Source organism: Molossus molossus, unplaced genomic scaffold (genome assembly GCF_014108415.1).
Source record: "Molossus molossus isolate mMolMol1 unplaced genomic scaffold, mMolMol1.p scaffold_m16_p_17, whole genome shotgun sequence".
Classification (NCBI taxonomy): domain Eukaryota; kingdom Metazoa; phylum Chordata; class Mammalia; order Chiroptera; family Molossidae; genus Molossus; species Molossus molossus.
Window position 1 is genome coordinate 49,323,935 of NW_023425352.1, and position 14,368 is coordinate 49,338,302.

General features: G+C 43.3%; 1 protein-coding gene, 1 non-coding gene and 1 pseudogene across 4 annotated transcripts in view; 2 read left to right on the forward strand and 1 right to left on the reverse strand.

Annotated features, from left to right (window-relative positions):
• Positions 1 to 408: 408 nt before the first annotated feature.
• LOC118632871 lies at positions 409 to 570 on the forward strand. Its single transcript, XR_004960119.1, has one exon. It is a non-coding gene; the product is annotated as a U1 spliceosomal RNA (small nuclear RNA).
• A 1,137-nt stretch (positions 571 to 1,707) lies between these two features.
• LOC118632079 lies at positions 1,708 to 4,745 on the reverse strand (annotated as a pseudogene).
• Positions 4,746 to 5,414: 669 nt separating this feature from the next.
• SIRT1 (sirtuin 1) overlaps positions 5,415 to 14,368 on the forward strand; it is a 34,789-nt gene continuing 25,835 nt past the window's right edge. The window contains exons 1-4 of one of the 3 annotated variants that reach the window (XM_036265212.1): positions 5,415 to 5,799; positions 8,461 to 8,577; positions 11,093 to 11,334; positions 12,647 to 12,799. In XM_036265212.1, coding sequence (XP_036121105.1) covers positions 5,415 to 5,799; positions 8,461 to 8,577; positions 11,093 to 11,334; positions 12,647 to 12,799 — 897 coding nt within the window. Of the gene's footprint in view, positions 5,800 to 8,460; positions 8,578 to 11,092; positions 11,335 to 12,646; positions 12,800 to 14,368 lie in introns of those variants that run through there. The other 2 variants (XM_036265214.1, XM_036265215.1) reach the window with 2 other exon arrangements.

Below are 14,368 nucleotides of genomic sequence, written 5' to 3' on the forward strand. Positions count from 1 at the left end.
CATTTACGGGAGGTCTTAGGAGAGGATCTCAATAGACCATCCATCAGCTTTATGCTGATGTACCAAATGAAGTTTATTATCTTAACTTCATCTTTCCTTGAGTGTGGTTGGCAAATGACACTAATTGGATTTCTGCTACCTGTCTCCTTGAGTAGGGTGATTTAAGCTATTTACCCTCTGGTTGGAGAGGAGAAGTGTAAACCATTTATTCTTAAGTGTCCCTGCTTTAGAAAAGATGGGATTTACTAGATGGCTGAAACTGCTTGGCATCTTGGTTTTCTATATGGCTGCAAACTGCTGTTTAACTATCTAGTCTCAGTTTCCCTATTTTGCTTGCCCTGGCTTACTGGCCTGTCTCAATATCTCTCTCTCCCCCACCTGTTTTCCTCTCTCTAAAATTCAATTAAAATACTTACCTGGCAGGGGAGATACCATGATCACGAAGGTAGTTTTCCCAGGGCAAGGCTTATCCATTACACTCTGGATGTGATGATCCCTGTGATTTCCCCATATATGGGAAACTTGACTGCATACTTTGTGGTAGTGGGGGACTGTGTTCATGCTCTCCACTGGAAAAAAAATCAATTAAAAAATGTCAGTATTCATAATAGAGAAGCAGTTGTATAAGCCAATGTTGTCTTTATGTTGATAAAAATGCTTTATTTCACTTGTAATCATAAACACTATTTCAGTAAAAGAGGTACATTTTCTTTTTTTGTTGTTATTACTTACATAATCACCATAAAAAATTAAAATGAAATAGCTCTTATATTGTCAAGGCAGAAAAGAAATGAGAGAAACCCAACATGCCACAGTCTAGAGAATCTGCCTAGCACTGCAGCCTGTGATGGAGGTATTTTGTCCTCTCCTCTTCCCACTTCAATTACCTTATCACCCTGATCCCAACCCCCAAATTTTGCTGGATGGGAGGTTTACCAAATGATGGAGCTTAGTTAGATGAGAAAGTTGAATAGAAAGTACAAAAGGTGGAGAGGCCTGCCTTTCTCTTTTTGTTATCACAAATGGGGTTTATTAATACTGCAGGGTATCCTTCATGGCTGATGCCTGATTATAGGCTTTGACTAGGCCTTGGCTTTTCAAATAGTCATTGATCAAATTGTGATGTGCTCCTGTTGAATCTGCTCTCTGATGTGTCTCTTTAGTGGTCTTCTCTTAAATTTTTAAAAATGTTTTTATTGATTTTTTTTTTTGAGAGAGAGAGAGAGAGAGAAACATCGATGAGTATGGATTGGCTGCCTCCTGCATACCCCCAACTGGGGATCATCCCTCGACCTGAGCATGTGCCCTGACTGGGAATCAAACCAGTGACCCCTTGGTCCATGGGTCAATGCTCAACCACTGAACTACACCAGCTGGGCAATGATTATTTATTTATTTATTTATTTATTGTCCTTTATTGACTTTAGAGAGAAAGGAAGTGAGAGGGAGAGAGAGATAGAAACATGGATGAGAGAGAACATCGATTGGCTACCTCCTGCATGTTCCCCACTGGGGATTGAGCCTACAACCTGGGCATGTGTCCTGACCAGTAATCGAACGGCGACCCCTGGTGCATGGGTCAACGCTCAACCACTGAGCCACACAGGCCAGGCCAGTGGTCTTCTCTTTAAATAGATTACTTTCTTACTAGGAAAAAAAGAAAAAATTTCCACCTCTGGAATTAATCTTGAAGAAGTTCTGCTTATTCTAAAAGTTGATTTTTTTCCCTCCCTTGTCAATCATGCTGTTTGGCCTGACACAGCACATGCACTGTAGGTCAGCCAGAGCAGTTGAGGCTCTGCTGGATATTCTGGCCATGACACTGGAGAATTTTGGCCTGTAGATCTGCACAGACTTGATGAATCTCATACCACTTGAACTTTGCTTCCACCTCTTCAGCAGCCTTCTGATATTGCTCAGTGGTGTCTTTGCAGACCTCTGAGCTCCTCTCTTCCAATCTAGCCAGCTGCTCTTTGAATTTTAAAATTTTAAAAATTGATTTGAGAGAGAAACATTGATTTTGTTGTTTTACTTATTTATGCATTCATTGGTGGAGTCTTCTATGTACCCTGATGAGGGATCAAACCCACAACCTTGGTGCATGGGGACAATGCTCTAACCAACTAACCTACCAGGTTAGGGTCAGCCAGCTGCCCTTTGTTTTTTAAAGTATTTATTTTATCCTCACCCGAGGATTTTTTTTTTCCTATTTATCTTCAGATAGAGTGGGAGGGAGAGAAAGGGAGAAAGAGAGAAACATCGACATGACTGGTGGCCTCCCGCAGGGCCAGGACAAACCGAAACCAAGGTACCAAAGTATGGTAAGTGCCCTTGACCTGAATTGAACCCTTCACTCATTAGTCCGAGGGCCAACGTTCTACCGCTGAGCCAAACTGCCAGGGTGCCAGCTGCCCTTTGTAGGATGCATCCTGCTTGATCTTTCTAGTCAGCGGCTTAAACAGGTGCTTTGCCTTAGCGGTTCCTGTTCACTTCATATCCTCTCTAGAATAGCTCTGGTTTAATTGCTCATTGGCAAAAGCCCTTTTGGTCTATTGGAGGTGGCAGAAACAGCACCAGGTTAGACTGGTGGGGTCAGACCGGACCTGGGTTCAGCAACCTCAGTACTTGAGTTCTGGCTAGGAAAGAATTCAGAGTCAAGACCCAAATTATAAGTGAACATTTATTTGGAAAATCACAGAAGTAGAAGTAATTTGTAGAAGAAATGGGCTTAGGAAAGGAAGTAAAGGAAGGGCCCCTGGAGCTTGGGAGTGAGGAAGGTAATAGTAATGCACTTGAGAGGAGAGGGAAGGGGAAGGGAAAGTGAAAGGAAAAGTCTTCTGGTGAGGTGCTCAGGGGAGGGAGAGAGCACACTGGGTTTTTCACCTTAAGGGTTTTAAGGTGGGAGATTTTAGGGGAGGTCCCAGGGTAAGATCTTAATAGCATATTCAGCTTTCCAGATGTGTTCTTTCAGGGTCTAGATCTCCACTGACTGAATGGTCCATGCCAGGACAGGGGGTCATTATCCAATGCAGTTGATCATAAGGTCAGCCGTGGGGTCACTTGTCTGGTTTTGCTGCATTTCTGGGCTTGGAGCCAAAATACAATTTGAGGCCCAAATGTTATCTCTAGGAAGGAAAGGTCAGGGGGGGTCTAAAGTGAATGACCAGTGATATGCTAGAGGAGGAAAGGTCACTCTGGGTGTGGGGTCCCATTACCCCACAACTGTCCTCTGCTAGTCACCCTGGGCTTTCCGAAACCTGATGACCTTCTGTACCTGGCCCACTGTCCTTGCTCTGCTCATGTCTGTCTATCACAGGTCCAGTTCTTTGCCTTGCTTCAGTTGTTTCTGATTTTCAGATTCTGTCTTGGCTTGCTCCAGTGCCAGCTTCTGAGCTACTCTTCTTTTCACTTCTTCATCAGAAACTGAGGCACCATAGCACCAGAATAATGTTGAGACTTCCAGTCAGATGGAGAGGTTTCCTTCACATGATCAATCATATTTTCTGAAAGCTGGATGCTCTTCACCAAGGTGATGTTGTTTTCTGTCTCATCCACCTCAAAGGTGACCTAGCGGGTGCTGGAGGTCCAGCCTATGGCTTCTTCTGTCCCCACAGCATCCTAATGTGGACCCTCGAGCACTTCAGACCCCATGAAAGTACATGTATGCCCAGACTCTTGCCTTTCACGGGGGGAACAATATTAATATTTTGATATGTAACTTTCCATACTTTTTCCAAGCCTCTACAGCAGCGGTTCTCAACCTGTGGGTCGCGACCCCTTTAGGGGTCCAACGACCCTTTCACAGGGGTCGCCTAAGACCATTGGAAAACACATATTTCCGAGAGTCTTAGGAACTGAGACACCGCCCCTCTTTCCATCTCCAGGTGGGTTCGCCCACATGCAGATACACCCACATACAACATGAGGAACTGTATTCAAGGGTCACAGCATTAGGAAGATTGAGAATCACTGCTCTACAGTCACATTTGTATATGGGTTTGTATGTAGGTATATAGAGGTTTTTATTTATTGATTTCTCCTCACCAGAGGACATTTTCCCACTTTTGTTCAGATAGAGTGGGAGGGAGGGAGAGAAAGAGAAACATGATGTGAAAGCCACACATCGAGTGGTCCTCCCTCAGGACCTGGACCAGGGCTGGGACTGAACTGCAACCCAGGTATGTGCCCTTATCAGGAACTGAGCCCTGGTCTCTCTGGACAGCAGGCCGACACTCTAACCGCTGAGCCAAACCGGCCAGGGCAAGAAGCTTTTTCTTGATGCAGTTATATAATATTCTAAACTGCCTTATTTTTATTTTTTACTTAGATTTTCAATCCACCTGGAGTTTATTTTTAGTGTGAGGTAGGAATCTGTATTTACACTTTTCCACCTTAAGAACCAGTTTTGCCCCTGGCCGATGTGGCTCCATGGTTGAGCGCTGACCTATGCACCAAGAGGTCCCCACTCCGGCCAGGACACACGCCCAGGTTCTCACTGGATCCCGTGGGGGTATGCGGGAGGCAGCCAATCCATGTTCTCTCTGGTGGACGTTTCTCTCTCTAAAAACAAAATCAATAAAGAAAAAAATTTGAAAAAATAACCAGTTTTGCCAATACCATTTTTTCTGGTACGCACAGAATTGATACTACCTCCCTTATTTTTTAAATGCCCTTAACTGTAGTCAGATAGGTATGGCTTTGATTCATTCACACCAAGCAGCTACCCTTGCGTTGGCTGTCGTCATCGTGACTGAACAGTCAGGTATTCCGTGTTTTACGAACTCCTGCCCCACGCGGTGGAAAACCGCTGCTCCAAGGGACGGAGTGGGGGAAATCGGCTAGGAGGGAGGCAAGGAGCCAAGCTGTCAGAGCAGCGCGGCGGGTGGGGAGTGAGCCTGTCCCCTGCCCCTCCTCAAGCCGTTAGGAAGCCCGAGTGGCCAGCGTCTCTGAGGAGCGGCACCTTGGCCGGCTTCCTTCCTTCGCGCCTCCCCGGACTACGGTTCAACCCTTCGCTGACATCCAGAGCGCGCACCGTGTGCGAGGCGGGCGGCCGTGGACACTCACAGCGCGAATCAAAACTTGAGCCACCCCGGCGGCAGCGCCTTCAGGACGGTCGGGAGAGAAGTTGAGAAAGGGGCGAGCGGGGCTGCACTACGCGCCGCCGCCGAGGGGTGGGGCCGCACAGCCCCGCCGGCTTCTGCTCCCGGCCGCGCCGCCTCCGCCCGCCACGTGACCTGCGGTGTTGTGGTCCGGCTCGCGTGGGTGGCGAGAGCCGCGGGAGGGCGGGGGCGGCGAGGGGCGGGTCACGTGACGGGGTTTAAATCTCCTGCAGCCGGAGCCGCGGGGGCGCCAGTGCCGCGAGTGCGAGCGGGAGGAGAGGAGGTGAGGGAGGAGGCCAGAGAGGCAGTTTGAAGATGGCGGACGAGGCGGCGCTCGCCCTTCAGCCCGGCGGCTCCCCTTCGGCAGTGGCGGCGGAGAGGGAGGCCTCGTCGCCGCCCACCGGGGAGCCGCTGCGCAAGAGGCCGCGGAGAGACGGCCCCGGCCTCGGGAGGAGCCCGGGCGAGCCCGATGGGGCGGCCCCTGAGCGTGAGGTGCAGGCGGTGGCCGGCGGCGGCCCGGCAGCGGCGGCGGCGGGAGGGGAGCGGGAGGCCCAGGCGACGGCTGGCGGAGTAGGAGACAATGGGCCGGGCCTACAGGGCCTATCCCGGGACCCGCCGCCGGCCGACGACTTCGACGACGACGACGACGACGAGGGCGAGGAGGAGGAAGAGGCGGCGGCGGCGGGGATTGGGTACCGAGGTGCGCAGGGCGCGGGCGGCCGGGACTGCGCATCCCCTCCTTCCTCTCCGGGCCCCTCCTGGGGTGGGGTGCGGGTGTCGGGGGCGTGCTGGGTGGGCGCTGGGGGTGGCTCTGCGGCGTCCCTCTCCCTACCGCGGCCCTCAGCTGCGCGCCTCCGGGGCTGCCGCCCGGCTGCGGCAGGGCCCGTGGCTCGCTCCCCCCTCCCGGCTTTCCCTTCGTCCGCAGCCCGCTTGGGCGGCCTGTCGCTTTGCGCAGCCGCCGGCCGGGAAACTCTCGCAGTTGGTTTTAAAATAAGTTTCTTTTTCCTCCTACCCTTCTAGTCTATTGCTTTTGTTAAACATCATTCCCACTCCTCACCCCACCTCCCCAGCACACTTAAATCTGCAACTTTGGGCTGTCTTTTTGCACCGACCTTTTGTAGTTGTCTTTGCAAACTGACACCTGTGCAATTCGTGACTTGGGAGGATCTTAATTTTTACATTTGTCTTAAATTTTAAAGAGCAAATATGCTTCTAAATTCATAGCCTTCAAATTTTCAGGAGCATAGCAGTTTCTAACGACTGTTCTGTGGTGCAGTTAATAGTGGACATAAGAGAGTAATAGTACTTTTAGAGTACTTTATGTGAATAGTATTTTTTCTTTAATGTAATAGTTTTAAGATTAGGTATAATCCTTGATTGTGTATATATGTACCCCTGAAACAAGAATTGATATTTTCTGTCATACTAATCATATGTTAATTGTACATGTCATGTCATCCTTGAGGGTTTCATATTCTCCTGTGTGTGTGTGTATTTTTGTTGTTGTTAATCCTCACCTGAGGATATTTTTTCCATTGATTTTTTTTTTTTAGAGAGAGTGGAAGGGAGGCGAGAACTATGTGAGAGAGACACATGGTTTGGTTGCTTTTCACCTGCATTCCCCTCCCCCCAGGTTGAGGATCATCCTGCAACCCAGGTATGTGCCCTTGACTGGGAAATAGAACCCCGGACCCTTTGGTGCTCAGGTACACACTAACCATTGAGCCACACCGGCCACGGCTAGGGTTTCATATTTTTGATCTGAGGAGTTTTTGTCCTGGATAGATGTTCCTCTACATAAATATTTGCATCAGTGGCCTGGACGGTGTGGCTCAGTGGTTGAGTGTCAACCCATGCACCACCAAGAGGTTGCCAGTTAGATTCCTGGTCAGGGCACATGCCCAGGTTGTGGGCCAAACCCCTAGTGGGCATGCAGAAGGAGCCAATTGATGTTCTCTAAGATGTTTCTCTCTCGCGCTTTTCTCTCTCTCTCTCCAAACAAAAAATAATATTTGCATCGCCCTGATCAGTTTTCCTAAGTGGTTAGAGCGTCGCTTTGCAGACCAGAGTGTCCCAGGCTTGGTTCCCAATAAGGGCATGTACCTCAGTTGCAGTTTGTCCTGGGCCCCAATTGGGGTTGTGTGGGTGGCAGCCAGTCTATGTGTCTCTCTCACATCAGTGTTTCTCTCTCTTCCCCCCTCCCTCCTGCTCTATCTGAAGATATGGTGAGGATAAAGAAATACATATTTGTATCAGTAAATCTAATCAGTGGGCTTATCGGACCATATGTAACAATAACGTTCATTAGGGACTGCATTAGTTAAAAGGCCTCATTTCAAGAAACAGTTTAATAGGGGAGATGAATAAGGCAAAGCTATGTTTAATTAAAGTTTAGAGAAGTGCAAATTGCCAAAGTTTCATTTGAACAACATTTTTTATGGTAAAATTTTACTTGACAAGTTTAATGAGTTCCATTATTTGTGATTGGTAAATTCAGCCTAATTAGATTACTACTTTTTGTTTTTGGATTTAGTAGACTTAATTTATATCTAGATTTTTGATGAACTGAGATTTTTAGATTGTGGTTATGAACCATGCAAGGTGACTCAGTAGGCATTATTTTCTTTTTTTATATAGGTTTTTATTGATTTATTTTTTTAGAGAGAGAGGAAGGGAGAGAGAAACATCATTGGTTGCCTCTCAGGGATGGAACCCGCAACCGGTGAACTTTAGGTGCACTGGATATTGCTTAACCAACTGAGCCACACTGGCCAGGGTTCCATAGGCATTCTTGACACAGGCAGGATGAATGTTGTGTTTTATAAGATGGAAATTATCGCATCATAACCATTATAGATCAAAAATGTATTGATTTTTAGCAAGAGGAAGCGGGGAGGAGAGAGAGAGAAACATCAGTTTGTTGTTCTACTTATATATGCATTCATTGGTTGATTCTTTTTTTTTTTTTTTTTTTTTTATCCTCACCCGAGGACATTTTTCCATTTTTTGTACAGATAGAGTGGGAGGGAGAGAGAGAAACATCGACATGAAGGGACACATCGAGTGGCTGCCACCCGCACGACCAACCAGGGCCGGGGACAAACTGCAACCGAAGTACGTGCCCTTAGCGGGAACCGAACCCGGGTCTCTCTGGACCGCAGGCCAACGCTCTAACCGCTGAGCCAAACCTGCCAGGGCTGGTTGATTCTTATATATGCCCTGACTGGGGATCGAACCTACAATCTTGGCTTATCAGGACAATGCTCTAACCAACTGAGCTACCCTGCCAGGGCCCAGATTTTGATACATTTTAGATATAGATTGTTCAGCAGCCTTGAGTTGCTTTTGATTTCTTTTCCAGATAACCTTCTGTTTGGTGATGAAATAATCACCAATGGTTTTCATTCCTGTGAAAGTGATGAGGATGATAGAGCCTCACATGCAAGCTCTAGTGACTGGACTCCAAGGCCACGGATAGGTATGATTTCATAGCTTTAGAGAGTAAATGCCTTTTTGTTTGTATTTGTTTTATGTCAACTAAAGATGTAATTATTTGCCTCCTTATAACCTGGTGGTGTGGTTCTTTGGTCCTTGATAAGATTTAATTTTATTTTATGTTTCTAGGGAAAGTCAAGTACTTCTGTTTTTGTTTTTAAACATCTCAGGCCCATAGAAGCTGGCCACTGGTATTTCTCAAACAACTAGGTTCTTCTCATGCTTTAGGTCCTTGGGTCCTTTTCATGTGTTTCCTCTGTGTGGAATGCTCTCCCTTCAGTTAGACTCTAACATGGAGTATCTTGCTTTCTCCCTTCCTATTTGTTCTTCATTTTCCTTTAATACATCACTTTATATAATCTCTGAATCTTAACTTTTTTTTTTTTTAATAATTTTTTCTTTATTGATTTTAGAGAGAAAAGAAGGGAAAGTGAGTGAGAGATAGAAATACCAATGAGGGAACATCGATTAGCTGCCTCCTGCATGCCCCCCACTGGGGATCAGTCCCACAACCTGGGCATGTGCCCTGACTGGGAATTGAACCAGCGACCTCTTGGTACATGGGTCGAAGCTCAACCACTGAGCCACACCGGCGGGGCTGAATCTTAACTTTTTTTTTTAATCCTCTCCCAAGGACTTTTTTTTTTCCTGCATTTATCTTCAGATAGAGCGGGAGGGAGGGAGGAAGAGAGAAAGAGAAACATCGATGTGAGAGAGAGACATCCAGTGGTTGCCACCCACACGACCCAACCAGGGCCAGGGACAAACTGCAACTGAGGTATGTGCCCTTAGCAGGAACCAAACGCAGAAAACTCTGGTCCGCAGGCTGACACTCTCACCACTGAGCAAAAACAGCCAGGGTGAATCTTAATTTTTGTTATTGTTGTGTTTCCTATACTGAAATATAAGTCCCATTGGGGACAGGGAATTATTTATTTATTTTACTGATTTGTATGTTATTTTGTCAGTTTGTAGAAAAGTGTCTGGCACATAATCTGTGCTCAGTAAGCCTTTATTAACTATGTGGATGAAATGGGAAAGTACAAGATGGGCAAAAGTGGGTTTATAGTTGTAATACAACTAAATAATACAAGAATAAGCTGTTTCGTGTACTCACAACTGGAAATCTACTTTAGCGGTAGAGAACACTATCAGGTATTTATACTAAAGTTACAACATGACAATCTCAAAAGTGATCTTTTTCTTAATGTGCCTTCATTCTTGACTAGTTAAATATAGTGATAAGTTCCTCTTTGGTGTCTATAATAATATTATTGTATTTTTTGGTTTTTGTCAAGCTAGAAAACTGATCTAAGAAATTTCAAGGTAAAGAAATATTAATGCTCAAAACATCAGCATTATATGTATCATTGTGGAAGATTGGTTAAGATCAAATTGAATGTTAATGGAAAAATTTTAAAAGGTAGTAGTTATGTATAGCTTTCCTTAGATACACAGATTTCCTTTTCCCTTGTGTCTTTTTAACATTTTATCGCTTTTAGAGAGAGAAAGGAAGTGGGGAGGGGGGAGAGAGAGAGACACATCAACTTGCTTCACTTATTTATGCGTTCATTGGGGATGACTGTGCCCCGACTGGGGATCGAACCTGCAACCTTGGCATGTTGGGATGATGCTCTAACTGAGCTACTTGGCCAGGGCTTTCCTCTACGAATTTAATGATAAATAGTGTGGATTTTCAGGACTGGTAAGATCTTTCTTATATTGATTTGTATGTACTCCTGTTATTAATTGTAGTGTGTATTTCTGGATTTTAACCATCAAAATTTAACTCTGGTAATTAGTTTGACTCTTAAAATACATACTTTGGCCCTGACCAATGTGCTCAGTGGTTGGAGCGTCAGTCTCCAGTTCTGTTCATGGTCAAGGGCACATACCTGGGTTGCAGGTTCAATCCCTGCCCCAGTAGGGGCACGTGAGAGAGGCAACCATTTGATGTGTCTGTCTCTCTTTTTTTCCTCTTTCTTTCTTTCTCTCTCCCTGCCCCTTCTCCCCCCCCCATTCTCTCTAAAAATCGATGGAAAAAATATCCTTAGGTGAAGATTAACAACAACAACAAATACATTGCATTTCTTAGTTCAAGGGGCAGACTAAGCTCTTTATTTGTTGTTGTTAATCCTCAACTGAGGATATTTTTTCATTGATTTTTAGTGAGAGAGACACAATTGATTTCCTCCTGCACAAGCCTGGACCAGGACCAGGGCCAGGGCCAGGAATTGAACCTGCGACCCTTTAATGCACAGGACGCCACTCTAACCACTGAACACCAGCCAAGGCCCAACTCTTGACTTGATCTCTCTAATTTTATTGGGATATAGCATTAGCTCAGAGGATATCATGAGAATGAAATACTTTTATATTGCATTTTATTACTTTAGATTAAAAAAAAAACACCTTAATGATTGCTAATTCATTACTTCAGAAAATGAGATTTTGAATTGGATGTGGATTTGATCAAATTCTTTGTCTTTTTAATGTAGGTCCATATGCTTTTGTTCAGCAACATCTCATGATTGGCACAGATCCTCGAACAATTCTTAAAGATTTACTGCCAGAAACAATTCCTCCACCTGAATTGGATGATATGACTCTGTGGCAGATTGTTATTAATATCCTTTCAGAACCACCAAAAAGGAAAAAAAGAAAAGATATTAACACAATTGAAGATGCTGTGAAATTATTGCAGGAATGCAAAAAAATAATAGTTCTAACTGGAGCTGGGGTACGTAACGTATAAAATACGAGTGAAGAAGTGGTAAATGTTTTTTCTTAAGCCTTTTCCAATTAGACATTTTTCTAGTGTAGAAGAATTTGTCCTTCCTTAATAATAGGCATTTGTGTTTGGAAACTGCTAAAAAGTGAGTGCAGCAGCAGTTGCTAAATTGGTTGTTTTTAAAAGCCTCTCCAACAACCTTAAAGATTTGCTTCTGTTTTTTAGTACAGTAGGTAAATGGAATTAAGGCAAGATTTTTGCCTATATTGTACCACAACTTCTAAGGAGATTCAGAGAATTCTGCTTGCATTAAAGTGTGTCAGGGTGTGATAGAGAAATTGAGTATTTGTTCTATCTTCATGGGGAAACCATTAACCTAATTCATATTCACAAGTAAAGAACTTAGTGTTAGGAAGATAACAGTCCTCTCTCCCCTACATTTAAATTAAGGTGATGTGATTGAGGTGGTTTGACATTTTTTATTTGCCTTCCCCCATTAGGGTTGCAGTTAACTAGCTATGTAAAGCTATTGTGTTTTGTGTGTTGAATACATAAAAGTGACCAGAGTGATGGCTGGAGTAAAATTTAAAATTCAGTCCCGCTTTCTGCCATTTTGAGTTAAGGGAGAGTGTCAATCTTAAATAATCATCAAGAATAGTAATGCTTTGTTCCCAGACATGATTTAGACAAGTTTGATTTACTCTGAGGTCAAAGTGGAGTCAACTCTGGTAAAATTGTAAAACAAAAAGGTAACACTGAAATCCCTAAAATGTCAGGGTTTATTAGTAGACAAAGCACAGTATCTAAGTCTATTCTTAAAAATTAAGAATTGAAATATTGTACAACATTGTAGTTTAAAGAAAACATAGAAAGTTAGTATTCTTGAAGTAGCAGGCCCCTGACTAGATGAGAGATTTCTTTGGGAATACTTGACTATAGTAGAAATTTTTGCCTGCTTTCTGGATAAAATAATTTGAAATGATTTACTCCATTCTCAATCGAATTGTTATTGCTTTAATTTGTTAATCAAGTGCTAAAAGGTTAGAAATTTGTCTGACTTAAAATTTCTTACCCCATTATGAATAGAAGAATGTGATGGAGTTAGTAATAATTGTTTTGGGGGTGTTTTATTTCTATTTATGTATTTTTTAGGGGGGGGTTGTTTTATTTCTGTTTTCAATTGAAATAGGGTGGTATTTCTGTTTCCCCAAAAGAAGTTTCAAACTAAGATATTTTTCAACTACTCCTTAATTGTATAAGAGCAATTATAAAGATAGAGGTAGAAGATATAATTGTATAAATTATGCCATGTATATTGCAGGTTTCTGTTTCTTGTGGAATACCTGACTTCAGGTCAAGAGATGGTATTTATGCCCGCCTTGCAGTAGACTTCCCAGACCTTCCAGATCCTCAAGCAATGTTTGATATTGAATATTTCAGAAAAGATCCAAGACCATTCTTCAAGTTTGCAAAGGTAATATGATCTCTTCTAGTTCCATTGGCCTCCTGTCATGAAAAAGTATTTGTTCACATTAAAACTTCTTAAACTTAACATTCTTTGTCTAGTAAATTGGGTACTAGTATGGTGGTGTGGAGTAAGATCACTGAAATAGTCATTTCAGTCAGAATTCCTTTCTTCCCAGAAGGGATCGTTACTTACTTTTCTTCATTTTAGGATTGAGTTTATTTTCAATGAAGAGGCTATTTTATATTTTTCAAATTTATACTTCTGTAATAGCCTTTACGTTGTCCATACTTTTTTAGAGGTTAGTAAAACAAATAAAGTAACATCACTGTTCTGATTTAAAAATTTTTTAAATTGGTTATAAAGATTTTAACATCCGCTTTGGTACGCTTTATATTAGCCAGGTCTTCACACATGGGTATATAATGTGAGTAGGGGTGGAGAAGATTCTAAGATTGCATTTTGTCAAGGGTGCTCTGTTCTGCTCTAGAGTTTCTAGAGTTGCACAGTCCAGTTCAGAAGCCACTAGCCACATGAGTACTTCAGTGTATTAAGATGTGATGTAAGTGTTGAAGACGAACCAGATTTTAGAAACCTAGTATGGGAAAAATGGAAAATATATCATTAATTTTAATTTTATTTTTTATTTTCTCATTTTTTTGTTAGTCCTCACCCGAGGATATTTTTCCATTGATTTTTTTCCCCATAGAGTGAGGGAAGGGTAGGGGAGAGAGTGAAAGAGAAACATCTGTGTGAGAGAGACACATCAGTTGATTACCTTTTGCACACCCCTGACCAGGGCTGTGGATCGAACCTGCAACCCAGGTACATGCCCTTGCTTGACCAGAAATCAAACCCTAGACCCTTGGATCATGGGCTGACGCTCTAATTGCTAAGCCAGACTGGCCAGGACTCGTTAATTTTATTAATTATATATAAATAAATAGTGATTACATGGGGAAATAATGATATTTTTAAAAAATATATCTTTATGGCTGAAAGTATTACAGATGTCCCCCCTCCCATTTCTCCCCCTCCTTCCCTCTCCTGCCCTACTTTTGATATTGGGTTGTAAATTATGAAAATTTTATGCTTTTAATGTAATTACTAGGACATTTAAACTTTCATGCATGGCTCGCATTATATTTCTATTGAGCAGCTCTAGTCTAGAACCCAAAGCTTGATAATACATTTTACCAGCAATTTTCAACCCAGATGTTGCAAGAGGCACACAGGTGTGTCACAAGAATTTTAAGACATGCAATACCTGACTATGTAGTCAGGGGCACCGACCTCTTTTTCTTTAGATTATCAAATAAAAAATGACAACAGCCAACACAATAGCCATCCAGTGTGTATGAATCAAAATTACAGCAATTTTTTTGTTGTTGTTGAGATTGGCCAAAAAATAATCTCTTTGGTGTGCCATAGAATGTTAGTAATTAGTTTGTATGTGCCGTGAGATGAAAAGGTTAAAAATTGCTGCATTATACCACGTCTAAGAGATTTTAGTCATTAGGAAACGTCACTGTTGCTAGCTGGTGTTGCTCAGTGGTTGAGCATTGAGCCATGCACCAA